This window comes from Nuphar pumila, chromosome 7 (genome assembly GCF_984573655.1).
Source record: "Nuphar pumila chromosome 7, dmNupPumi1.hap1.1, whole genome shotgun sequence".
Taxonomy (NCBI): domain Eukaryota; kingdom Viridiplantae; phylum Streptophyta; class Magnoliopsida; order Nymphaeales; family Nymphaeaceae; genus Nuphar; species Nuphar pumila.
The window spans coordinates 60263862-60291592 of NC_143255.1; the positions used below are offsets into that span (position 1 = coordinate 60263862).

A 27731-nucleotide genomic window follows, 5' to 3' on the forward strand; every position below is an offset into this window, starting at 1 on the left:
GAAAAAGCAGAGCAGTGTGACTTAAATTGAGATATATCAACAATCAAATGTACAAGTATGAACCTTGTTCAAGGTTTTGAATGTACAACGGGAGGGTGAGTTGGTTGTTTTTACAAGGGAATTAAGAGTGCTACAAGAACCCAAAGTGATGCTTTCAGCTACTGAACTCTCGCCATCTAGGGTGCACTACTCCACCACTTCGACTAGCAGCACGATGCTTGCATTCCTCTCCCACAACCCCCTTTCCATGTATGCCTGCTGAAAACAATTGATTTTCTTCTGAACTGTAACTCACCAGCAGAATGGTTTCTGTGAAAGGAAAACATTTCAAAAAGTTTGATGTTATTATAGTCATTGAAACAGCAAATTTTCAAAATTCAATAATTTTTTTTTATCTAGTTACACCGAGAAACCCACAGCCTAGTAACAGGTAGATCAAATGTCGAAACCCAGGGGGAGAAAACTTCGTGGCTAGGAGGACCCTTGCCCACAGGCCCTATTCTGGGCTTCGGCTTATGCAAGGAGGTGACGCCCACAGGATTCGGACTTTGACCACCCCCTATGATAGCCAAGGCTCAATCCCACTACGCCAACCCCCTTTGGGGCAAATTAGCACATGTTTTGATTGTACCTACATGGACAGTCAAGTAGCAGAAAGAAAAGAAAAGGAAAAGAACTAGTACTTTTCTCATAAAACTGGATTAAAAAAAAACATTGGCATGCTACTTCCACGTACAAAATGGTGCAGGTTGTTAAGAACAAGCCCTAAATATTAACTTAATATGGTGTTCAACCTTTTTCTCTTTTATGCTTTTTACTACTAGATGCTTACTCTCATCACAGAAGACTGTCAGCAGTTTTAAAGGAACAGCATCATGCTAATGATTCAGTGACTCATCATTGGTTAACTGCTTTTAGAACACATTTCTCTATGGACAAGATAAAACTAAAGAACCACATTACAAACATAGAGAATGTTCATCAATTGGAAAGACAAATTCTGGCAATCAATATGGAAAGCACAGTAGAAGCATACCCTTGAGCTCTTTTTCTTTTTCTTCTCAAAATATGCAAGTAGCTCTCCTTGTCGCACAAGAGCTTCTTGTAAAGCCTACAGCATGCATAAATACAAACATGAAAGGATAGATATTTATGAGTGTTCTAAGATGGACAGTAAAGTGTATAAAGTTATTCTAGGATACAGGTGTTGGAAAGAGGTGAAATGTGATGCAATTACTACGACAAGAAATGTGCTAGAAACTGAAAATGTATGCAAAGTGAGGTTTTTAAAGGTGTCAGGTGTAGTGAAGCATTTAATAAGGTGCAAAGCCTGGAGGCATACCGAAGCACAAGCCTCAATCTCTCTTAAGGCATAAAGTTTACAAATATAAAATGTTTTATAAAATATTAGAAAACATTTTTTTACTTATAAAACATAAATAACATAACTACAAATGTTCACATAAACATTATTAGACTCCCATTCATTAATGTTTTTAAAAGAAAATGCTAGTAGAAAACTGCATTGTTTGCATTCATCATGTCAACATCATGATTCAATAGTAGTGTACATTATTATTCAAATTTGAGATCTTTTACCTAAATATAAAGTAGTCAATCCCTATAATTGTATAAAATCAATCACACAAGAATGAGAATGAGATTAACAGTGTAAGAGCTTGGAGAATTTTTTTTGTTATTTGACATTTATTCACCTTTTGCATTTATTTATTTCTGATGTTGGGGGAAAGTTTAGCGTTTTTTGTTGCTGAGAGGTGCAATGCTGACCATGCCCTATTTTGTGTCCTTGGTGTAAAACTCCATGGGTACTTTCCCTCATACGCACTGGGAAACCTTTTGCATGTATCTACATCTTTTAATTCTTTTTAAAATTTCATTTTTTAATTTTTAAAAATAATATAAGGTCATAAAGCTAAATAGATACATAGTTTTATTTAACCATGATAAAATGGTAAGAAATTCTAAGTTTTGCCACTTGACAATACTTGATATGAAATAGATTATCCTTTGATTATTTGCTTTTCTACTTTAGTTGGTGTATTGTAGTTATGCAGCCGATGTTCTTAGAGTACGAGAGTTATCAACGATTGCAACAGTTTTTCTTTTAGATATTTTTTGAGGGGAAACCCCATTCAAATAAAATGTAAATCTATTTTCTTATTTTAAGTTTACTGTATAAAGTTTTCCTTCTATCCTCATGAATTTATGTTTATACCAGGATCTTTTATTTTATAAAGGACTTTGTTTTCACGTAAAAAAAAACCTTAAAAGAATCTAGATTACTCAAGACTCTCAATGAGAAGCTAGATTTTGAGAGGTTTAAGCCTTTTGGTAGAATCTCAGCCTCAACATGGGCCTTAAGTCTCCTTAAGTAGGAGGCATAAGCCTCTTTACCAACCAAAGAGCCTTAAACATTTGAGGAAGGTAAAACCAGAGGTATAGAAGGCATATATGCCTCTAAAGCCTCACTTGTAGCCTTTCAAAACCATGATGCAAAGATGAAGTGTGTGCGCATGTGTGCATAGGGTGATTTTTCGTGGTACTAAACCACCATAACCTATGGTAGTATACTCTTGATTTATATATAGCTAGTCTTGAACAACACAAGCCAACCTTTTAGATCATATTTTTGTATTTATTATTTTCATGTGTTAAAAAAGTTGACTCCAACATGAGTTTCAGGCCAGTTTTAAATCATCATCTTCATGAACTGTGAGCAGTTGAATTTTCACTAGGAATGGCAGTGGGGCGGGGCGGGGCGGGGGACAAGGTCTCCACCCCCGCCCCGCCTCAAGATTTTATCCTCCACCCCCGCCTTCATCCCCGTTTCATGTCCTCCATCCCCGGTTCAAACGGGGATGAGGCGGGGCGGGGCGGGGATATTGCGGGGAAAAGTGGTCGGGGCAGGGTTGGGGCGGGGATCATGGCGGGGCGGGGAAAAGTGCACGTCCATCCCCGCCTCCACCCCCGAACGGGGATGGATTTTAACCTTCGTCCCCGCCTCCATCCCCGTTTCATACCCTTCATCCCCGGTCCAAACGGGGCGAGGCGGGGCGGGGCCCCGCTTTCCCCCGGTCCACTGCCATCCCTAATTTTCACCGTCTTGAAAATTATATCTTATGGTATATTGGAGAACCTATTGACATAACAAATAAGTTGGGGCTAGACCCATATACAGTCAGATCCAACATTTGGTGGCTAGATCCATACAAATAAGGATGTGTAGCACCATAGTAGATTTATCACACATACACACACACAAACACGTATATGGGTCCTGTATCCTGCAGGCTCAGCCATAAATAGGATGGATGTGTTCAACTTTTGGCTTAGGCCTTGGACTGAGCATGTGTGACACGCCCTTGGCAAGGCAGAAATTGCATGAGAAAGGGGAGTGGTCCCTAACTACACCATCACCCTGGTTGGCGAGGCTGTCCTTGATCCTAGAGTTTGAATTAGGATAAAACAACACAAGATCTTATCCAGTCCAACCAAATCCAGATCTCACCCTCTGGTCACACTAGGATGGCTGATCTGAAGCCTGAACCTGACCTCACCTGTTTTAAGCTATAAAGATGAGTATGCATGAAGAAAAGAATGCTACCATTGGAACAAGAACCTCTCTCACAAACTCTCCTCAAGGTATCATATGCATACCTTCTTAGTTTCCATGAGTTCATCTTCCAGAGCACTGACACGGTTTAGTGTAGCATTCAGAAGTTCCTCCTTATCAGGTGGCATCGCTGTGTGCTTCATACAAGCACTGCTAACCTTTTCTTCCAAGCCACTTAGATGTTTCACAATGGATGCATATTCAGCAGCAGAAATAGCTGGTGCTGGCAAAGAGCGATAAGCTCCATCTCTTGTTGATGAACCAGCACGGAGAGCAGAAGTACCATAATCCAGTGCTGCTTCAGTGAGCTTCTTCGGCATTGCTCGTGTAAAACGAACAACAGTAATAGCACCCACAACAAGGGACATAACCCCAGAAAGTATCTGTGTGCTGATTCCTTCTGGAGAAAATAAGTGTCAGAGAGAGAGAGAGAGAGAGAGAGAGAGAGAGAGAGAGAGAGAGAGAGAGAGAGAGAGTTTAGGTAGTACCAATGTCTTTTTTTGAGAAGGCAAATATTCAATTTATTATTTATGTGATCTCAATAATTACAATCTGAAAATACAATGTTATAGGTAGTACCAATGTCAGCTTTAGCTAGTTTCACTAAGGTTAGGCCAATGGTTCATGATAAGGCAAATTTAGCAAGTCAAAATTCAAATGAACAGTTCTCTTTATTTTCATTTAAATTCAGGAGAAGCGAAAATAGTAGATAATGAAAAGAAGGAACGGAAAGTGAACCTGGAGAAACACTAATAACCAGCATAAGTTTTCCACACGAAGCTCAAGAACATTGAAGCTTGATGCAGCGAGTTGCTGACTCCTGTACCTTTTGGTATTAATACTTTAGGTACCACTAAATTAAACAGGCACGCAACATTGCTGCCATAATATTGATTCTTCTATTTTTCCATAAATGTACACAATACAGATTGTACCATAAAACAGACCTATAAAAATTCCATCGCAGATTGGCACAAAACAACCAATATACTAAGAACATGATGAAACAGTATACTATTTTTCAATAACCTTTATGACAGTACAAAATCCAAGACTGAACAGACAGACAATAGTAGACGAATATTCACAGCCAAGCCTGCATAGTAAGTTATGTGATCCAGACAGATGGTCCAGAAAGTAACATAAAATAGCCTGGGCTTTAGATGTTTCATAACCGGTGCAAATGTATGTATGTATATATTTGTGTGTACAATGCTTTATGTTTTTTGTTGAGAAGGGTGTGTACAATGCTTTTGTGTACATTAGATGTATATGAGCATGTATGTATTTAAATAGATAGATACATATATACATGCCATTTTTGGTCCAGTTTAGATTAATTGAATCACTGTATTATCCTGCAATAAATATAAAATCCATCCAACATAGGCATGTGTACCTCTAGAAATTGCAGGACTTTGAGCTGAAGGCTTCACATCTGAAACTTCTTTTTCCCAACTACAATCAACAGCCTTATCAACCATTGGGATGCAATCAGCCTCTTCATAAGTTTTCTGGAAATTTCCATTCCCAATGTGTGCCTGCAGAATTTTTAATAGAAACTCAAAGCAGAAAGGGGAAAGGAAAGAGCACGAAGTGAATAAATTGGAAAAGAAAATTGCATGTTTTGAAATGATGGAAAAGACTTCAAAATTTCATAGATCCAAAAACCTCCACCTATAAAAGATAAAATTAATAAGATTTTGGCTGTGGAAAGAAGATGGAAATGCTAAAATTGGCTTCGGATATTTACGGAAAAATGGGAGAAAAATAAGGGGCTGGAAGTGGTTAAACACTACAGTTTTACACAGAAAATTGCTGGTATTAAACTCAAGGAACCAGTGTAGATTAAAGAGAAGGGCGTTGCATGTTTCAAAAGGATGGAAAATGTCTTGAAAGGATCTCATTTGGTAAACACAGTTGCTTGCACTTACATTTTCATGCCACAACAGAGAGAGAGAGAGAGAGGGGTCTGCTGTTTAAATCTTGATACTAATCTCAGATAAATTTGTCAAAGATTTCATAAGGTTAGGATATGGTTGTTATGATAGTGAGAGCAAGGTCCTTCTGTCAGGTTGGAACTTGAAGGTATTCTGTTCTCTTTGTCAGCTCCTCGTGCATTTTCCTGACCCTTTCTCGCATTAAACCCCACATATCAATTGTTATTATCAAGCTTCAACTTCTTAATGGTGTGGATCTCATCCACTAAGAATTGAAAATTGTAGCAAATATCTGATATTCATCATCTACAAAACCAGCTGAATGGTACAATTCAGCAATGATGTACCCAATGTGGAGATTGTGTTATAGATGAGAAAAAAATTGGCACTGGAAAAAAAAAAAATATATATATATATATATATATATATATATATATATATAGAGAGAGAGAGAGAGAGAGAGAGGGGTAGCTGCCAATGCACCAGGGCCGCTCATTGCACACGATGGGTGGCCTTGGATCATTTTGCTCATTAAAATTCTTTTAGCGGCGGGTGGAAACCGCCACTAAAAGTCTTTTTACAGACTTCGATGTGTGCGCATCATCCATCGCACGCATGATGGACGACATGCACGTCGGCAGCTACTCCCTTCTCTCTCTCTCTCTCTCTCTCTCTCTATATATATATATATATATATATATATATATATACTGTGGTTTCTCATTGGACAGAGATTATATATGTATACTGTGGTTGCTCATTGGACGAAGATCAAGTTCCCAGAGAGGCAGCTCCACACATCTCACCACACATTGATATATCATTTTCTCACCATCTATGGCAGTTCCTTTTTCCATCTCCCATGCACAATAATCCAAGGTTTTCAAAAATAAAACTTCAGATGTCTAAAATCAGTAGTCCATGCATAATAAAGGATAATTATTCCCATGGCTGAAATTCCACCAACAACCGCCCAAAGTTTGATACTTCTTGCTGATATTGAACACAAACCCCAGAGATAAGGAGAAATCAAACTCAAAGAGAATCCAAGTAGATGTGACAAAATATGACAAAAATGACAATCACATATTAAACCTGCATGATTATTATATATCGAAGATAATGTTTTGAAATAAATCATGCCTTAAGTAATTGGGAATTGCAGGTAATGCAAACTGTAAATTTCAGCCATAGGAACCTCTGAACTGACTTCTCTGATGGGCAATTGAATACTTAAGATTTTTAACTCCAAGAAAACTACTACCAGTTGCAAACAAGCAGGGTGGAAAAACTCAAAAAAGTAATTCTGCTTCCGGCACTTTTACACCAGAAGAATAACAGATACATAAATATCTACTTTGCATATCAGGAAGTATGAACAGCTTACTTCTTCATGGACAGGAGACAAATGAGGATGCTCTATAAACTCCCTTCCAACCCTTGGAGATGTCATGTCCTCTTCAAACAATGTCTCTCCAGAAAAAGAATCGAAACCCTTGTAGTGATAAGAAGAAAAATGAATAAATGTCAGTAAAGAAAACAAAATACACAGAATAAAATACATGCTGAAGACACCCGATACAACAGAAAAATACACAGTAAAGAAAAGTAAGCAAATGCTAAAGATTGAAAACCTTTGGGTACACTATATCTGTTTGAGAAATAGTCTTCTCATCACTGCCTGAAACAGTCACAATTTTTCTGGCACATTTGGCTTCTCCATTATGAATCATCTGCAATAAAATTCAGAAAATAAGAATTCAACGAGTATAAGATAGAGTTAAAGTGGGGTACTGCTCAATTTTTGAAATTTGGGTAAATGAAAACAAATCACAACCTTCATTATTTCAGGATCTTTCCATGGGCCTTTATCTGAATTAAGGCAGCCACCATGATCTGCACATGTGCAGGTGCCTCCCAGAAACTCTGGCAATTCACTAGTATAAACCGAAGGAAATAGACATATAAGCAAAGAATAAAAAGACAAGCATGCCATGATTTTCAATACAAAACTTTGAAATTCAGGAATTGATCAAGAGGCCGATCTGTAACTTTAAATGGATGGCAAGTAAATAAATGTCACACCTCTCTTTTGAAGCTAGGATTTAAGTATCATGTTCTTCAAATAGTTTAATGAAGTAAATAACACATACAGATAGTTCAGGTGTGTGGTTTGTTCATAAATTTATTATATGAAATGAAAATATCAAAATAAATCATAGGTGATTGTGATTGCTGATTCACTCCAAAAGACAAAAGTCAGCAATTTAAATGTTACCTGGCATCGATTACTTCAAGCAACTTGTCCTGGTACTTGTTCCCGAGGACCTGAAAAGAAACAAAGATAGATAAACTACAAACAATAAAAGCATCATGTCTGCAATGCTTAAGAATCTAGTTTTGTGCATACATGGATCTTTGAGGTGGTTTTGGGATCAAGAAAAGACTTCACAGTATTCCAAAGAAGTCTGAATCCAGAACCTGCATTTATGATGAACATGCGGCACAATGTCTGCAACGTAGCACTAAGGTGTTCAGTGAAATCACAGGTATCGTAACTAATAACAAGAAGCCATAAGCACTCCCATAAGAACCAAGAACCTGAGCAAGAAAAGAATAATACCTCAGGGTAGTTATCACCATCGATTTTCTGGAGACGCACTACAAGGTCTCTTGCAGCCTTACAGAAATTTTTAAGACCCTGAAGGACAAGCATGTGGCTTACGTGTGAGGTAGGCATACTCCAAGGTCCTGGTAGGCTACTACTCTAAATTACACATACAGCAAGAGAGAGAGAGAGAGAGAGAGAGAGAGAGAGAGAGAGAGAGAGAGAGAGTACCACGCCCTGTACATCCAGGATTGTTGTGCTTGAGTCAATGTGCTTTTTTGCTGCTATGGAGCATGCAGGGAATTTCAAGGCAAAGGTTTTCTCAAAATCCTGCACGTGATACTTTACATAACGCTCCATATTTGTTGCTTGCATCAACTTGTTAGGATCAACCTTCCCCAGTTGCTCTATATAAACAGGCCTGCCTTCCTTATCAACCCCATGATGACCTTGCGGATAGTATTTCCGGACCTCATCAACTTCTTTGAAATCAAAATCCTATCAGATATGGAAACAATCAACTAATTGAATGAAAATATTGATGATTAAAAAAGGACGATTTGCTACAGTCTGATCAAGATGTATAATGCTACATGCATATGCAAAAGAAGCCGCAAATTTGTGCTCTGAAACCTAAACAGTCTATTTCCTCAGACTAATAAAGGAGATACTCCAAAACAATTTTGCTAGGGAAGATTCCGAGTTCCAAAATATGCAAGAAATCCATCATTGTCCAAATATATGTTGTTTCCATAAAAGAGAATCATTCTAATGAGTCACGTTCATGTGTGAACATCGCTGAAAGCACCATGAACGTACCTTACATGGATGGATGCTGAATTCATATTCACAAAACTTCAATTCTTTCACCACATACATACCCCTAAATGCAACATTACACACTGTCATCATGTGGTTGCTATTAAGATTAATGTAACATTTTGTTATATAAGTATATATATTGTTTAATATATACTAATATATATTATATATTGTAATAATAATAATATATATAATACATATTATATATATTGTAAAAATATATATAATATGTTGGGGGTCAAGTCAAACTAGCTTTGATTTGCTACCAACGGCTAGAATTCTAGCTGTTGGTGTTAAAAATGTAATCTTCATATGTAATTTACATTTTGTTTAGTTAGGAACTAGTTAGAATTAGGATTTAGTTTTGTAAATAGGACACTCTTAGACATGTCACTTTTTGACCAAGTCAAAAAGTAGCATGTACCTTTGGAGTCGTTGGGCTCCCAACGGCTCTAATTAGAGCCCAATGACTCCCTCCTAGCTCTATTTCTTCTCTCTATAAATATGGGACTATTTTTCCTTTTGTAAAGACACTTATTGTGTGGGCTTTAATGAGATATATTTTCTCTCTTTCGTGTGTGCACTCTTTTGAGTATTTCGGTTATTGTGAGTGTGTTGTATGAACCATTGTGTTCATTATGAAAGATCATTCGTAAGCTTCTTTTTGAAGTTTTGTTCATGAGCTTCCGCTTCTTATATGGTATCAAAGCTATTGGTTGTGATCAAGCTTTTTATCTTGGTGGATTGGAAAGCGTGCCACTCAAGTTTTGAAGAAGAAGAGACGTTTTTCTTCAAGTATATATAAAAGTGTGCTTGTATCTATCATTTGTGGTAAAGTATATTCTTTTTTACCTCTACTCTTATTGTTCTTTTCTTTTCTTTTCTCCTTATTAAGCCTTGTAAAATGGATGACAATGATAATGTCACCATTAAACCTATCAAGCTCAATGATTCAAACTACGTCACATGGGCTTCAATTATGAAGCACCTTATATGGGAAAAGGGGTTATGGGGACTAGTGGATGAAACCGACTTGGAGCCTAAACTAATCCTCACAAAGATCGAAGGTGAAAAAGAAATACCTCTTACAGAGGTAGAAAAAACTAAAGCCATTACCACTTACGAGAAAAAGTGAAAAGAGTGGAGAATGGGACACGCCAAGATTATGTCTTGACTTATAAGTAGCGTGGATATAAAAAAATGTTCAAGTCTTGCAAAGTTTGAATATACAAATGACGCTTGGGACTACTTAAGAGAATGTATTCTCTTAAAGATATTGCACATGTGTGCAATCTACAATATCAAGTTCGAAATATGGTTCAAGGGGACAAAATCATTAGAGAATACTACAATAACTTGTCAGAATTATGGGAAGAGTTGTCTCTTCTCGAACCAAAGTGGCATTGTCCACAAGACTGTTAAATTGTATCTCTTAATATATATATATATATACTCACATATATATAAATATATATTTCTTTAATTATAAGCTCTCAGGGCATTTTGGTCATTTCCCTTTTTTGCGTATATTCATAATTATGAATATGACTGTAATTATTTGTTCTCTTTTTTTTTCTTTTCTTTTCTTCTTTTATTTTTGTTTTGGTTGACTTTAGTCAACCTTGGAATGGGGTCCAACTTCTAGTCGTTGGACCCCCTCCAACAGTTAGAATTCTAATCGTTGGAGGGGCTCCAACGACTAGCGGAGCCCCTTCCAAGGTCTCCTAGTGGCTTATAAATAGGGGTTTTACCTCATTGTAAATTAATAATGGTTTTTACCCTCTTCCTTAATGAAGATTCATTCTTTTTATCCCTTTTGGCTTCACCCCTTTGTGGGTTTATGAGTTTGCACTTTATGTGCATTTGGTTACCCCTTAGTGGGTTTGTGTATTCGCACTTTATGTGCGTGTTTATCGATTTATTTTTTAACCTATTGCATTCAAGGTCATTTTCTAACATGGTATCAGAACAAGGCGATGATCAAGTTGTTTTTTGGTGCATAGGGAAGTGTGTCACTCAAGAAATTTCAAAGAAAAATGGTAAAGTATTCATTGTCTCTTCTCTCTTTCTTGAAGTTATTTGGTATGTATTCTTTTTCTTGAAGTATCATGCATTATGAAGCCACTTTCTTGATCATTTATATGCATGTGCTTTTCTTTATCATTATGCCTTTTAAATCAAAAAGTATTTTTGCACATCTAGTGCTTATGTTATTCATTAAGATGTTGCTCTTTTCGCTCTTGCACATTAAGTGCTTGTGTTATTTGGGTCTTCATTGAACCCTTACTTTTCGCATATCACATTTCAAATCTTTTCAGTAAATTTGTTTTTCTAGATATATGATAACTCAAAATCTTGTTTTAATGGGTCATTAATAATGTTTAGCTTTCAAGCATAATTTGATATTAATCTCACTTGTGTGTATAACCTTAAGAGTTTTTGTGATTATATTGTTGATAACAAGTTTTGCATACGATTTAAGATTGATGAATATATAACCTTTTTTCTTGAATTATTGTTTTTTTTATATATGACCGTTGGTGCTTTGAATTTATATACTTAACTTTTGTTTGTAAGTATACCTTTCATATGAATAGATGTCTTTGAAACGAAGCTATGACTAAAAATTTTGTATGATATATGTAGTATAAAATTATTATACTCTTCATAATTATTGTTTCGTGGCTTCTTATAATATCACATGTTTTTCGGAAAAATTCTTGACATATATCATCTATGAAATTTTTATCTAACAAGGATCACTTAATGCATCATTTCATATGAGCAAATATTTAATTGAAAAAGTTTTTTTATTATTTTGAATTAAGAGTAGTTTCTATTAAAAAGCATAGTCTTGTATTGTTGTCATACGAAATATGGTTATCTTTCTGCATCTTGACATTTTTAAAGAATCTCCAATTTGATTGTCTTCAAGTGTGTCCCATTGTAAAATTTATGGTTGTTGCACAATTGTTGAATTATGAGTTAGTTCTAACTTCTTAAGTCATATAATGAGGTTTACTATGCATTAAGAAACTTATAAGTTTGCCTTAGTGCAATTTTATGTCGTACGGTTACAACAAGTCTATAAATTTATTAATCCTTTTAGTGTGGGTTTTGTCTCACTTGTATGAAATATATTCTTCACATTTTCATTTGGAATCTCTCTTAGGTATTTTGAGTGTGAACCCTAGTGGTTCTTAGGTGTTTGCTTTGTGTTTGAACCTTTATGGTTCTTGAGAGAGCTTGTTCGTGAAGAAGTATTTGAAGTTTGTTTGAGGATTTTTTTTTTAAGTGTGGGTTTTTCTCACTTTAATGAGATATTTTCTTTTCTATTTAAGTGTTTTAGTTCTTGTGAGTATATGCTCTTTGTGAGTTTTTCATCGTTATTGTAAGGAGATTGGTTGTGGGCATCATTTAAAATTTCAATTATGGACTTCACTTACTTTCATGGTTTTTCATAAGCCTTTCAAACTTCACCTTTATTAAGAGTAGCTATATTGGTCTAAATCTATTATTTGCTCATTCAAGATTGTTGTCATTTGACATCTTATGTTGCATAAAATTGCATCTATTATCATTTGATATGCATATAATTGCATTGTTAAAACTTGATTCTTGGATTATCCCAAAATGGTTCTTTCACATGGCATTGCGTATTTGAAAGAATGTCCTTTTAAGAGTATTCTTTGCCCTTTATGGCACTTATGTTGTCCATTACAAGTTGTTATTTGATCCCTTTTTTGCTGTATTATTGTTATATCAGAGATGTTTGTTGAGGTGAGTTATGGGCACCTCAGTTTAGGTCAGTTTTGGTTGTCACATGTGGTTTGACTCAAACTGACTGTTTTATGTTCTCTGATTATGAGTGTGTGGTATCACTCGGTTTCTCTTTGACCATTGTTTTTACTATGGATGTTCTTTATTATGAGTACCTGTGATGGATATATATTGTTTTTGAAACTATAGTATTTCAAAATATGTTTAAAATTGTCAATTTTATTTGCATTAGTGTTTGTCATTACAAGTCTTCTTACCTCAATTGACTTTCTCCTTTTATGCCTCCTATCTAAGTGTCACCTTATGTAGACAAGAAATGTTGTTCACACCTTGGTGTGTGTTTTTAGCCCATTGTTGGCTTTGTTCTCTTGATCTAGTAGCTGATACACTTGTTTTGAGTGTCATTATATGTAGACAAGGCTTGTTGTTTCACACCATTGTGTGTGATGTTGGCCCATGGTTGACTTTTGTGTTCTTGTTGTAGTCGCTGATACACTCATTTCAAGTGTCATTTTATGTAGACAAGCGATGTTTTGTCAAACCTTCGTGTGTGTTTTAGCCCATGGTTGACTTTGTACTCTTGTTCTAGTCGCTGAACATACTTGATTTCGAGTATCATTATATATAAACAAGAGATGTTTGTTCACACTTTTGTGTGGGACTTATACACACCTTCATGTGTGTCTTTGGCTCGTTAGTGGCATTATATTTATGTACTTGATTTGTTGGTTTTGAAGGTCTAATGAGGTGATTGATTGTAATAGATGAACTATTGTTGAGATCTGCAAAATTCCATGTTTATGGGAATGTGCAATTTGGTTTTCATTTGCATATGAGATTTTCTAACTCATGTTCATGTTTTATAGCACACTTTGTATGTGCACGTGTTCTTGTGTATCTAAAGATATATCTTTGTCTCATAAGTGAACTTGCATGTGTTTTTGCACTTTGTTCTGGTGTAAGGTTCATATCTTTTCTTTTATCATTTAAGCATTTCCTTTGTAAAATCTCCTTCAAGAGAATTGCTCTATTCAATAACACTTGCCTCTTGTAAGCTCAAGTAATATACTTGATTGAAATGTGATTGATGCATGTCCATTAATGACTTATTTTAGCTACATGATATCATATGCATATGCTCATAATGGCTTTTCAAGCCCTCATTCAATAAAGTTCATATTTTTTATGTGTTGCCTCTTTGAAGGCTTCTTGTGTTGTCCCTTAGTGGACTATTTCTATATTCCCCATTGGGGTTTGTGTTGGTCCATTCATTGGACCATGTGAATGCATTAAGCATTCTTGTTATACCTTTATGCTCATGGCTACTATTGTTAGGCACTTATTGAAATTTTCTCACTTTTGATTATTTTCAAGTATACGTTCTTGAAAGTTGGTCTGTATAAGACTTCTTTAAACACTAAATTATTGTATGATTCAATCTTGCATTCCATATTTTTTAGGCTCATGTGCATCATTACTTTGCTTTTGCACATTAAATCATATGTTTACGAGCTATGTCACAGGGATTCGGCTAGCAGGGTGCCGCACCCGCGTCGACGCGGGTGCGGCACCGGGTGCGGTCAACCCTATCCTGGGTGCGTTGACCGCACCCAGGATCATTTAGGTCCATTCTTGTTTTGGATTTTTTTTTTAAAAAAAAATTGCCCAAATGGGCTGCGATTTTTTTTTTTAAAAAGTAATGCTGACAGCAGCAGCAGCTGTTGCTGCTGACAGCTGCTGTCAGCTGCAGCAGCTGACAGACAGCAGCTGCTGACAGCAGTTGTCTGTCAGCTGCTGACAGCAGCTGACCCCTTTATATATATATATATATATATATATATATATATATATATATATATATATATATATATATATATATATATATATATATATATATATATTTACATTTTTGCCCCTGCCGCACCCCCGCACCCGGGTTTTTTGGAAGTGCCGAATCCCCGCGCCCGCACCCATGTGACATAGTTTACGAGTTGAAAGATCTTACTTGTTTTAAAGCAAATATATTTTCTTGTATACTTTGAGCTTCCTGTTTTGTTTTTCAGGTTCTTCAAGATCAAATGAAAGAATAATCCTGATATATTATAAAGACGGTCCGAAAAAATGCTTAAGGGAGCTCACTATTAAGATCAATTGGAGGAAGACATTTGCAAATTTCAATGGCATTTTTACTGAAGACTCTTGAAGACTTGAGATTCTTCCTCTTGTATTATTCAAACTTTTCGTTCCCATACGCAAAGTTTGAGGGGGGGTGTTAAGGAGAGATACATATATATATATATATATATATACTTATATATATAAATATATATTTCTTTAATTGTAAGCCCTCAGGGGTATTTTGGTCATTTTCTTTTTTTCGCATATTCATAATCATGAATATGACTAATTATTTTTTTTCTTTTGGTTGACTTTAGTCAACCTTGGAATGGGATCCAACATTTAGTCGTTGGACCCCCTCCAATGGTTAGAATTCTAACCGTTGGAGGGGCTTCAACGACAAGTGGAGCCCCTTCCGAGGTCTCCTAGTGGCTTATATATAGGGGTCTTACCCCATTGTAAATCAATAAGGGTTTTTACCCTCTCCCTTAACGAAGATTCATTCTTTTTAGCCCTTTTGGCTTCATCCCTTTGTAGGTTTATGAGTTTGCACTTTATGTGCATTTGGTTACCACTTAGTGGGTTTGTGTATTCTCACTTTATGTGCGTGTTTATCAGTTCATTTTTGAACCTATTGCATTCAAGGTCATTTTCTAACAAAGACATCAAACTCTGCCAAAATCAAATGAATGCGGAACACTTTTTTTAATTTGTCAATGGACTAAGATCGGATTTTGAAGCTACCAAGTTCATTCTTCTTCATCGAGGAAAGGTTCCCTCAATTGAAGACACTATAGAAGAATTAAGCATGGAGGAAAATCGACTCAAAAGTAGAATTGCCAAAAATGATGATGACTCGGTTCTAGCCATATCTAGACCAAAGAATCATGTTCGCACTTACAAACCTCCGAATTATGGAAGAACAAATGATGAAAATGATTTTGAGAAAAGAAAAGTAATTTGTTACTACTGTCGTGAGCCAGAACATGTAAAAACTTACTGTCTGAAGCTGAAGAAACCATATGAAAAGAAGGTTGCCTCTGTCGAACCTCTGCAAGAATCTAATGAATCTTCCATTGGAAGCATATCTCTAGCACAACTAGTCGAGACACTTCAACCACTGCTCAAGGGGACGTCTTCCTCAACTAGAGCCATAGTCTCTTCCATTAGCACCTCAGATCCAGGTAAATCTCTTTGGCTTCTTGACTCAGGTGCTTCGTTTCATATGACCTCAAATATTAATGTCTTATCTAAATGTCATAACTCAAATGGGTCAAACGTGTTTACTGCTGATGGAACATCTCTTGAAATTAAAGGAGTAGGAAATTTTGAAAACTTAAAAAGGATATACATTCCACAAGTCAGATATATTCCAAAACTCAATTTAAATCTTTTATCTATTTCACAATTAACTAACCATGGATGTAATATTTCCTTCTCCTCTCATGAATGTCGAGTGCAGGATCACCAATCAGGGAAGCTGATTGGAAAAGGCCATAAAGAATGAGGCTTGTACTATATGAATTTTTTTGACATACCTAAGAATACATTGTGTTGTAATGTTCAAAAAGTTGACTTAGACTTATGGCACAAGAGCCTTGGACATCCTAGTGTATCCAAGCTTCAGTTATTTCCAAACATGAAATTTTTTTGTAATTTTGAGAATTTTAAATATGAAAAATGTATTTTGGGAAAAATGAAAAGACTACCATTTTAAACAAGAACCTTTGTCTCTTCTCGACCACTAGAGTTAATACATTCAGATGTATGGGGCCCCGCACCTATTAGCTCACAAGGTGGCTTTATTTATTATGTAATTTTTGTAGATGATTTCACACGACACACTTGGATTTATTTTCTTAAACACAAATCTGAAGTCTTTTCACACTTTCAAATATTTTATCAGTTAGTTAAAAATCAATTTAAAGAGGATATTTTAATTTTTAGTAGTGATTCAGGGGAAGAATTTTTGTCTAAAGAATTTAAAGATTACTTAAACTTGCATGACATTATACATAAAAAATCATGCCCTTATACCCCTCAACAAAACGACTTAACATAAAGAAAGCATAAGCACATCATAGAAACAACAAGAACCTTACTTATTACACATCAAGTACCAAAGGTTTTTTGGGCTGAAGCCACGTTAACCGCAGTTTATCTTATCATCAGGATGCCATCATTTTCTTTAAACCATATATCTCCTGTTGAAAAACTTTTTAAACAAATCTCATATTACTCCAGGTTAAGAGTTTTTGAGTGCAAATGCTTTATTTTTTCAAACAAAAATGATAAATTCTCTCATCGCGCTATTTCATGTGTTTTTTTAGGATATGCAAGTCATCAAAAAGGCTATAAATGCTTTGATCTCAAAACAAGAAAATTGTATGTTTCAAGGAATGTATCCTTGTAAAATGAAAGTTTTTTTGAAAATATGAATTCTAAGGAAATAGATGAATATTCTTTTCTATTGGATCTAGTTCCAAAAAATGCAAAGAGTCCAGAAGAACTTGATCTAACAAATTCAAAAGCTTTTAGTGACCCTTTTGATTGCATTCAGTACTCTAGGAGAGGTAATTTAGAGAAACCTTTTGCTCTCGAAAAATGCACTAAAGAACAGGAACAAGTATCCATTAGGAAGTCATCGAGAGTCTCTAAAGTTCCCAAAAAATTTGTGTTATACGAGTCTTTTTCACCAAAGTATCAAGCCTATATTGCTTTGATACACTTCTATGTAAAACCCTTTTAACTATGATACGACAAAAGAACAATCTGAATGGGTCGAAGCAATGTCAGTAGAGTTAAGAGCCTTAGAAAAAGCAAATACTTGGACTATCCAAGATCTTCCATCAGGAAAAAAGCCAATCGGATGTAGGTAGGTGTACAAAGTGAAAACTAAGAGTGATGGCACTCTTGAAAGGTTTAAGGCTCATTTAGTTGCCAAAGGATATTCCCAAGAATATGGAATAGACTATGAAGAAACATTTGCTCCAGTTACTAGAATGACCATAGTTAAGATCTTGATAGCTCTAGCATCTTCAAAGAAATGTCATATATACCAAATGGATGTTAAAAACACATTCCTTAATAGAAACCTAGTTGAAGAAGTATATATGAAACCACCACGTGATATTAATGTTCCGAAAGGAAAGGCTCTTCGATTAAACAAAGCTTTATATGGACTTAAACAAGCCCCAAAGGCTTGGTATGATAAATTTAGTCAAGTTATGATTGATTTTGGCTTTTAATTTTTCTTATTGACACAACATTGTTTGTTAAGAATTCTAATACAGGTATCATCATTCTTCTTCTCTACGTAGGCGACATGATCATCATTGAAAGTGACAAACAGGGAGTTGATAACATTAAAAAAAAATTCAAAACATGTTTCAAAATGAGTGATTTGGGTTTCTTAAAAATTTTCCTTGGTATAGAAGTTGCTTATTCTTCCAGAGGCTATTTGCTAAGTCAGTCTAAATTTGTCATGGAAATTGTTAACAGGTCTGGTATCACGGATGAAAAGCAGGTTGACACTCCTGAAGTTGTCAACATCAAAATAAAGATTGATGATGAAGAATTACCTGAAAATCCAACTCTTTACAGACAACTTGTTGGAGCAGTGTCTTATCTCTCTATTACCAGACCTGACATTGCACATGTCGTTCATACATCGAGTCAATTTCAGCATGCTCCCACTACTGTGCACATGGGAGTTTTGCGCATTATTCGATATATCAAAACCTCAATTTTTCGAGGACTTTTTTTGTCTGCTTCTTTTTTCTTTGATTTAACTGCTTATACTGATGCAGATTGGGGAGGTGATCCCAATGATAAACACTCAACTATTGGTTTATGTGTGTTTTTAGGTGAATCACTGATTTCATGGAGGTGTAAGAAGCAACAAAAAGTCTCTCTCTCTCTCGTCAACTAAAACCGAATACAAGACGATGGCTACAACCAATATGAAAGTAGTCTGGCTAAAGTGTTTGCTTCATGACATGGGGGTTAAAAGTATAGGAGCATCAAGACTATGATGCAACAATAAAAGTTTTATTTATATTGCCAGCCATCGGACATTCCATGAACACACCAAGCATATCGAAATAGAGTGTCACTACGTACGAGAGGAGTTCCTACATAACACCATCGATCTACCATATGTTTCCTCATAATATCAACTAGCAGATTTCTTTACCAAACCTCTCGCGGTTCCTCGATTTCACTTTCTCTTGGACAAACTTTCGGTTATCCAACCGTAACTTTAAGGGGGTGTTAAAAATATAATCTTCATATGTAATTTATATTTTGTTTAGTTAGGAACTAGTTAGAATTAGGATTTAGTTTCGTAAATAGGATACTCTCAGACATGTCACTTTTTTACCAAGTCAAAAAGTAGCATGTACCTTTGGAGTCATTGGGCTCCCAACGGCTCTAGGAGCCCAATGACTCCCTCCTAGCTCTATTTCTTCTATCTATAAATATGGGCCTTATCCCACTTTAATGAGATATATTCTCTCTTTCGTGTGTGCACTCTTTTGAGTATTTCGGTTATTGTGAGTATGTTGTATGAACCATTGTGTTCATTGTGAAAGATCATTCGTAAGCTTCTTTTTGAAGTTTCGTTCGTGAGTTTCCTCTTCTTACAGTTGAGACCTCTCTCATTCCTTAATGAGTGATGACCTCCTCTCTCATTTGTACTTCTTCTCTTCTTCTTTCCTCTAGGGTTTTGCACTATTCTCTCTCTGTTTCTCCTCTATGAATTGGGGTGTGTGTATTTATAAGGATTGAGAGAGTGATGAGTAGTATTAGGCTTGTGTGTTGAGTGTATTTGTAGTGAGGATTAAATGTATTTTTTTTTGTATTTTTAGTGTCCATTATAAATAGAGTTATTCATTCATCAATATAATTTTTCTTTTGTATTTTTAATGTCTATTATGAATAGAGTTATCATTTACATATGTGTCCAAATGTATAATGTTTTGAGTCTTGAAGTTTATCATGTGGTGCATTGGAATCCATACCATTTAGTGACATGGTGTCAAAGCGAGGCATTAGGGTCTTGGAAAGGATTCATATTAATGAATGAAATGTATTCAAGGATTTCACATTCCGGTATGTATCTTTGGCTTCTTGTTTTTCATATGCATGGTAAGTTTTAAAAGGAGTTATGTTAAAAATAAATTTTTTTTTGAAGTATGAGGAAATTGTTGTGGTTTGATGTCTTAAATTATAGATGTGTAGTGAAAAACTATATTTTGCAAAGATATATGCTTTTGCACACTCATTTCATTGGAATAAAAATATATTTCTTTATATATATATATATATATATTGTGCCTTATTGTGTATCCCTTTTGTGGGATTTGTGAGTGTGTTCCTTAGAGAACACCTTTGTAGTTATCCACTCAAGTTGAATATGTGGCCTTTTAAAATATTATGTGTTTTGCAAAATACTAAAATTCATATTTCTTAACATATATGTATGGACTATTTTTGAAAATTTTAATATATTATGATGTGATCAAGCATGATCTTTTATCGTGATCTATCTCTAATGAGGCCTTTTTGAATATGTTATTTCATATATATTTAAGCAATATTGCTTTATTAAGTGAAGATTATTTTCAAATGACATGTGTTGGACTAAGATTTTCTTTTTTTGGTATATGCCTTAAGAAGACTATATTGAATGGCATAAGCATGACTTATTATCGTATAAAAAATATGCTTCGTGATTTCTCTCTTGCGTATTGATATTCTATATCATGCTTATTGAAGAATGTTATATTATGAGAAAAATCTCTTGTTTGGTGTGATCATATATATGTGGATCTTTATGGCTCTTTGGGAGTATTTGATTAAAAAAATATCTATATTGTTTTTATGTCTCTTGGTACTCTTTGCAAGGATTGTATGTAGTCCTTAGTTGGTTCTTTGTATCACCCATTAGTGGCTTTGTATTTGATATTTTGATGTGCTTAGTGCACTTGTTTCTCATTGGTGGCTTTATGATCTTTTAAAGAATTCTCAAACTTCATAATTCCATCACCTCTATGTAGAGTGCTTATATTGGGCATGACTCGTTATTTGCTTATTCAAGTTTGTGAAAATTGTCATAAGACATCATGTATTGCATATGATTGCACTACTGTTTATGCTAATTTTTTTTTTATCTAACTTTATTGGATTTTATTTGAAACTTGTCTTTTCAAATCACATATTTGATATGAACTCACCTATTTGGAAATTGAATTATGTGAGCATGTATTGCCTTTTTATGGCATTTAGATTGTCCATCACAAAATTTTATATGATACATCATTTCTCTTGGCCTTGTTATTTGTTCAGAGATGTTTATTCGGGTGAATTGTGTGCACCTCGTTTCATGTTAGTTTAGATTGTCAACTTATGGTTTGACTCTAACCGATGGATGTTTAATCTCTGGATTTGTGAGTGTGTTATATCATTCATTTGTTGTTTGGCCATTGTTATTATTATAGATGCTTATAACTAAGTATTGCACTGGTAGAAAGAGAAATCCACATCGTACAGAACTTAGGTAAGTAAACACTTCAACACTTGAAGAAACATGTATGACCAACAGAAATACAGATATACTGCTATGACATCTCTGCTCAGTGATCTGCAGTATATCAAAATTGACTTCCAGAAGATGGCATTAATTTAAGCAAAAACATCCAGCCGAACATCAAAAAACATATCATATAAAGAAATATCCAAAAAGAATATAACAATCTTGATCAGCAGATGACCAGGATTACCTCCAAAATTGTGTCAGCACCAAATTCTTTCCTCCACTGAATCATATCAGCCCACATTTGTTTGGTTTTCTCAATATCGAATTTTCTTGCTTTCAAAAACCTGAGGCATCACATCAATATACTAACATAAAATGAGACCAACTATTATCATAGAACCAGCTTGAGCATTTAGATACAAAAGTTGAGGCATTAATATGATAATTACACAATGTAATTAGAATAAGTGAAAAGAACAAATCCAACACATTATACCATCTAGAGTTTTGCAAGTTTTATGTATACTCGTTACATAAAACATATAGATACGTGAATAAGAGGAATGCATGAATATGCATGGACACATGCAATACAAAGTTATATAATATAGATAAAACTGGACTTGGTTTGGGTTAACAAAGTCCAGTTTCAGACAAATGGATTCCGGTGTGGTTGACCACACTTGACACTGCAGAGGCCGTGTCCAAGCGTTGCACCCACGTTTGGTGCAGGTGCTAGTGAAATGCATATTCAAGTTCAACATTGATGAATCTATTACGATGGACTCAGAGTTTGCCAATATCCTTGTCAAATAGAGGGTCAGAAAAAAGCTTACACATTTTCAACACCAATTGCAACAACATGAATGTGGTATTTAGATATTAATGGCATACTCACAATATCATTGATAATTTGAAATATTACAAATTTATCATGATATTTTCAAAAAATGATATTATGCAAAAAAAATTGATATTTTCAAAATGTCATGTACATATCGTGTTTTGTTTAGGATATTTAATATGACACAAACACTTTTTGCACTGTTTTTATATTATTCATATTTTTATTGATATTTCTATACCAATATTTGCCAAAGATTTTCCCAAGAAAAACAAGATTTTTGGAAATATCACACTATTTTTCTTTGCCAATATTTTCCAGAGAATGAGATTTGCAACTATGGTAAGATGAAAGGGACGCACAACTTAGATTAGCATATGGCTTGTCACATTCTTGCTCTACTGTAGAACTTCATTAATCATTATATTTCAGAATTTTACCTTTTCATCTCAAGACAACATAAGTTCTTTATTTGATGAAAGCTTATAGCCAAATAGCCTCAGAAAAATTCAAAATTCAAGTACCTCAATGTAAAACCCAGGTTTTTGAAAAAAAAAATTGTTTTGGGTCGGACCTGGATCCAGTCTGGATACCCCCCCCCCCGCAACGGAGGGGTTAGGGTTTTCTTTATTTGATGAAAGCTTATAGCCAAATAGCCTCAAAAAATTTCAAAATTCAAGTACCTCAATGTAAAACCCAGGTTTTTGAAAAAAAAAAATTGTTTTGGGTCGGACTTGGGTCGAGTCTGGACCCGAACTGGATACACCCTCCCCCGTCCGTGCTTTTATAAAGCAACAGAGGGGTTAGGGTTTTCTCGTTCGAGAAAACCCTCCCCATCTCCGCCGCCTGCCTTGGTCTCTCCTCCCGTCCGACCTCCAGCCGACGGCTCGCCGGAGCATCGACCGACAGCCAGCCTCCCCGTCCCTCTCCCTCTCTCTGTTACCCTCGCTCACCCTCTCTTTGTGTTCGCCCACTCTCCCCTTTTGTCTGACCTCCGAGCTCCGGCCTGCAGCTCGTCGGAGCCCTCGTCGACCACCGTCCCTGCCCCCTCCTTCCTCTCGGTGCTCTCCCTCTCGCCGGCACCTTTTCAGGTAACCTCTCACCCCTTCTCTCTTTCTCCAGTGTCTACTTCCTCTTCTCCTTCTTTTTCTTTTCTGTCGACCAGCGGGGGCTAAAGCCCTTGCCTGTCATTCTTTTTTTCGGCAAACCATGGCCGACCGGCAGGGGCTAGGACCACTGCCAGTTTTTCCGATAGGTCGACAGGGGCGATACCCCTGCCACCTGTGATGAAGTTTTCAGCAGAGGCTTTGGGCCCCTGCCTTGTTCCTTTCGACTGCCCCTGCCGCCTGGGTGTTTCTGGTAGGCAGAGGGGGCAAGGCCCCTGACCCGCTTATTCCTTTTTTTTGCCAGGAAGGGATCAAGCCCCCTCCCTGACTTCTTTATTTGGGTTACGAGAGAGGGGCTCAGCCCCCTCTCATTTCTCCTCTTTCGCAAGGGAGGGGCTGAGCCCCCCTCGTTGTTTGGGTTACAAGGGAGGGGCTCGACCCCCTCCCTATCTCACTGCTTCTTTTTGCCAGGGAGGGGTGCCCCCTCCCTGCTCGCTCCTATGTTCCTTGGACGGGATCTAGCTCGGCCGGGTAGTCGAGCCCAGCTGCCCCTTCCTCTTCTTTTTTTCAGATCGACGGGCGAGGGTTGTGCCCCCAGCCCCCTTCTTTTTCTTCGATCAGGACAGCGGGCAAGGGCTGCGCCCCTACACCTTTTTTCTCTGTTGATCGGCAGGCAGGGGTTGCTCCCCTGCCCCTTCCTCTTTTCCTTTGTTAATTGGCGGGTAGGGACGCAACCCTTCCTCTATTCGAGATCTCGACACCCCCCCTCCATTTTTAATTCAAACGTTTGAGTTAGCTTGTATGATTCTCACATTTTTCTTTCGCAGCTTGCACAACGGATCTCGCTCGCGCCCCACGGCCCGAGAAGTGCGTCACTCACACTTGAAGACGTTTGTAATATCGTGATTCCTCAAGGTAAGGAAAAGTTGTGCAAAGAACAATGGACAAACTTAAATTAAGCAATTAAAACCTAAAATGGGAAAAGAAAGGACTAAAGATAATATATGTATACATATATCTATACATGTATGCATTTAACTCAAGGACGCGGTTTCGCGATCCTTGTCTTTTCATTTTCCTGTCTTTATTGCTTTCTGTCGCCGCCGCGCTTAATGTGCCTAGGCATTTCTTTCTGCATTTACTTTCTTGTCTTTTACTGCTTTCTGTTGCTGTCGCGGTTTATGTGCACATGCTCTTTCTGCATTTAATTCCTGTATTTACATTCTTGTCTTTACTTGTTTTACCTTCCTGCTTTACTACTTTCTGTTGATGCCGCGTTTTTTGTGCATAGGCTTGCTTTCGCACTTACTTTTTGCATGTATTGCTTTGTTCTTCTTACTTTGCCGCCGCCTATGTCACATGGGTGCGGCGGAATTTTAAAAATTTTGGACACGGGGACTCAACTATATATATATATATCCAGTGTGTGCATATATCTATATAAATTTTGGACACAGGGACTCGGCTCGTGACTCTTTCGAGTTGTCTCAGATCCTGAACTAACCGAGTTAAAATAGTAGTATAACTGGGTTAGAACCAAATTCAGCTGAGTTTATCATTGACTCGGCCTCGGACAAGTCTTAACTACCATGGGAATAAAACATCATCAAAGTATTAATTAAAAGCATTAACTAAAAGCATGTTCTGGTAAATGCATTAAACATCTTTTGTAGTTTTGCTAAAATTCATAACATTAATTAAAAGCATTAAAAGCTTTTAATTTTTCAAAGCTAGATTTGAAAAAGAGAGAGATAACTGGGTGGATGAAAAGTGTTGGTACTCGTGGATGAGAATTTATTAGCTTTTAAGATTGAGAGAGAATTAAATGATAATATTTAAGAATAAATTTTTTTTCTGGGGCTTATGTTTGACACTCATGCTATATATATATATATATATATATATATATATATATATATATATATATATATATATATATATATATATATTAAAAATATATATAAAAAGATCATTTTTTTTTGTTTTTGCCCTAAAAATGGACATTTATGGACTCAGTCAACATTGACCGAGTCCAAAACAAGGATGGACTCGGCCTCGACTTGTTGACCGAGTCTGACTCAGCGTTGACCGAATCCGGGCCATGTCCGAGGCCGCACCCGTGTCGGGGTGTGTCGACTCGGGTGCGGCGCCTCCCTAGTTGAGTCTGTGTGACATAGGCCGCAACACTTCGCGCACAGGCTTTGTTTTTACATGTATTATTTTGTCCTTACCTTGTTACCGCGATTCATGCATAGACTTTGCTTATGCATTCATTTAGCCGAGGTACAGTTTCATACCTCGTACACTGTCGTACGTATTTTACTTATTGCATGTTCATTTAGCAGAGGTATGGTTTCATACTTTGTGCGCTACTTACGCACTCATGTGCTCAATGCGCAGTCCCTCACCCTTGGGGATCGATTGCCCCTTCGTCGTTGAACTATAATGTGCACGTGCTCGCTCTTTATTGGCTTGCACTTAGGTGCAGCTTAGAGCATATACCGTTTCGCTCATTTGTTTTAAAAGTCACGGGTCACACTTATACATTTTGGATTCCCAAAAAGATGATTTTTAGGCGCAAACCCATTTTTCCAAATACATAGTTTTGCAAAGTAGATTTTGAAAGTCTTTTGCGAAATAGCGGTTAGATCTCCCAAATCAATGTATTTGGGAGAAGTGTTTTACAACTCCAGTTCGTGTACCCGATACGACTCAGATGATCCCGATTAAGGGAGACGAACTTGTGTTTTGGTTTGATCCTTTGGAAAACCCTTATCCCGTTTATCGAGACCAGTATCGCGAGTTATGCACGGCATACGAATACTGTGATAGACAAACGAGAGATCTATGACGATCCTGACTCGTGCGAGTTGCCTAATGTCGTACTTAGTTTGAAAGACAAATCTGTTAAAAGAAAACTATCATTTGTAATCTCATAGCTTATCTCATATGTAATACATCCCTCATATGTAATCTTTTTTTAGTTTAGTTACATAGTCTAGTTAGGGCTAGGATAGTTTCTTTTTAGACTTTTTTTTAGCCTTTGTGCTTTTTTACTTTGGTCAAAAAGCACAAAGAAGAGTGAGTCGTTGGACTCCCAACAACTCTTAATAGAGTCGTTGGACTCCCAACAACTCTTAATAGAGTCGTTGGGAGCCCAACGACTCCCTCTTATTAGAATATGGAATATAGATTGGATATGGATCCGATAAAGGATCCATATCCAATCACGTGTTTTATTTCCTTTGTATTCTAATGTAACATGTGTTACTAATGAGGGGCATTTTTGTCCTTGTAAAAGATTATTGTAACCCTATTAAGACTAATGTAGCATTACTGCAGCTGCAAGGTTAAGAGTGGCTGCCGATTCCCAAATATCGAGTTCTCTCTCTTTCTCTTTCTCCCCTCTCTCTCTCTCACCGATTCCTTGATTCTTTTAGGAGTTCTTTCATGGTATCAGAGCAGCGACGTATCTGGGAGTAAAAAAGCTCTTCATCAGGTCCTATTGCAAAAACTGCCCAACCTCCTCCTATCAAGTCGAGTTTCCTGCTGCAAAAGCAGGTATCGTGAATAGTTCCCTGCTGCAAAAGCAGGTCTTGTGAATAGTTCCCTACTGCAAAAGCTGTCCCCAGCCTCCTCCTGTCACATCCCTTTTCCTGCTGCAAAAGTTGTCCCCAGTCTCCTCCTGTCAGGTCAAGTTTCCTACTGTAAAAGCTGCAATATTTCATCATCCCTTTTCAGATCCTTTTTCCTACTGCAAAAGCTGCCCTCCTATCAGGTCGAGTTTCCTGCTGCAAAAGTTGTCCCCAGCCTCCTCCTGTCAGATCCCTTTTCCTGCTGCAAAAGGTGAACAGTTTCCTGCTGCAAAAGCTGCCCCCAGTCTCCTCCTGTCAGGTCGAGTTTCCTGCTGCAAAAGCTGCATCATTTCATCATCCCTTTTCAGATCCTTTTTCCTGCTGAAAGTTGGTACCTATTTTCTTTTCTTTTCTTTTCAACGTGAAAGTTGGTACTCATCCTTCTTTTCTTTTCTGTACCTATTTCTTTCCTTCTATTTGTCACAACCTTTAGTGATCACTTTGTCTGTCGCAGATCTAAAAATATTTTCAGATCTACTATCAGTCATTTTCATCCCTCAAATTTGTCTGACACACCTACTTATTTTGTCTTTGTCTTAATTCTTTGTCAGTCCTTTATTTTCTGTCCCAGCCACCAGTTTCTTTCCGCTGTCAAACAGTCTATCAATGGATTCTTCAGGTAATTCAGGTCTCTCTTCCAGTATTCTGGGGCAGTTAGTTTCAGAAAAGTTAACTACCAACAACTATTTGACTTGGAAAAGGCAAA

General features: G+C 36.6%; 1 protein-coding gene across 1 annotated transcript in view; it reads right to left on the bottom strand.

Moving 5' to 3' along the window:
* LOC149832354 (phosphatidylinositol/phosphatidylcholine transfer protein SFH3-like) overlaps window positions 1-27731 on the bottom strand; it is a 45592-nt gene continuing 17861 nt past the window's right edge. The window contains exons 4-15 of the mRNA XM_090014471.1: window positions 21685-21784; window positions 8414-8680; window positions 8198-8275; window positions 7985-8086; window positions 7853-7902; window positions 7412-7511; window positions 7209-7307; window positions 6962-7069; window positions 5034-5175; window positions 3679-4034; window positions 1037-1111; window positions 1-309 (exon numbers count right to left, since the gene is read on the bottom strand). Coding sequence (XP_089870597.1) covers window positions 292-309; window positions 1037-1111; window positions 3679-4034; window positions 5034-5175; window positions 6962-7069; window positions 7209-7307; window positions 7412-7511; window positions 7853-7902; window positions 7985-8086; window positions 8198-8275; window positions 8414-8680; window positions 21685-21784 — 1495 coding nt within the window. The 3' untranslated portion in view covers window positions 1-291. The remainder of the gene's footprint in view (window positions 310-1036; window positions 1112-3678; window positions 4035-5033; window positions 5176-6961; window positions 7070-7208; window positions 7308-7411; window positions 7512-7852; window positions 7903-7984; window positions 8087-8197; window positions 8276-8413; window positions 8681-21684; window positions 21785-27731) is intronic.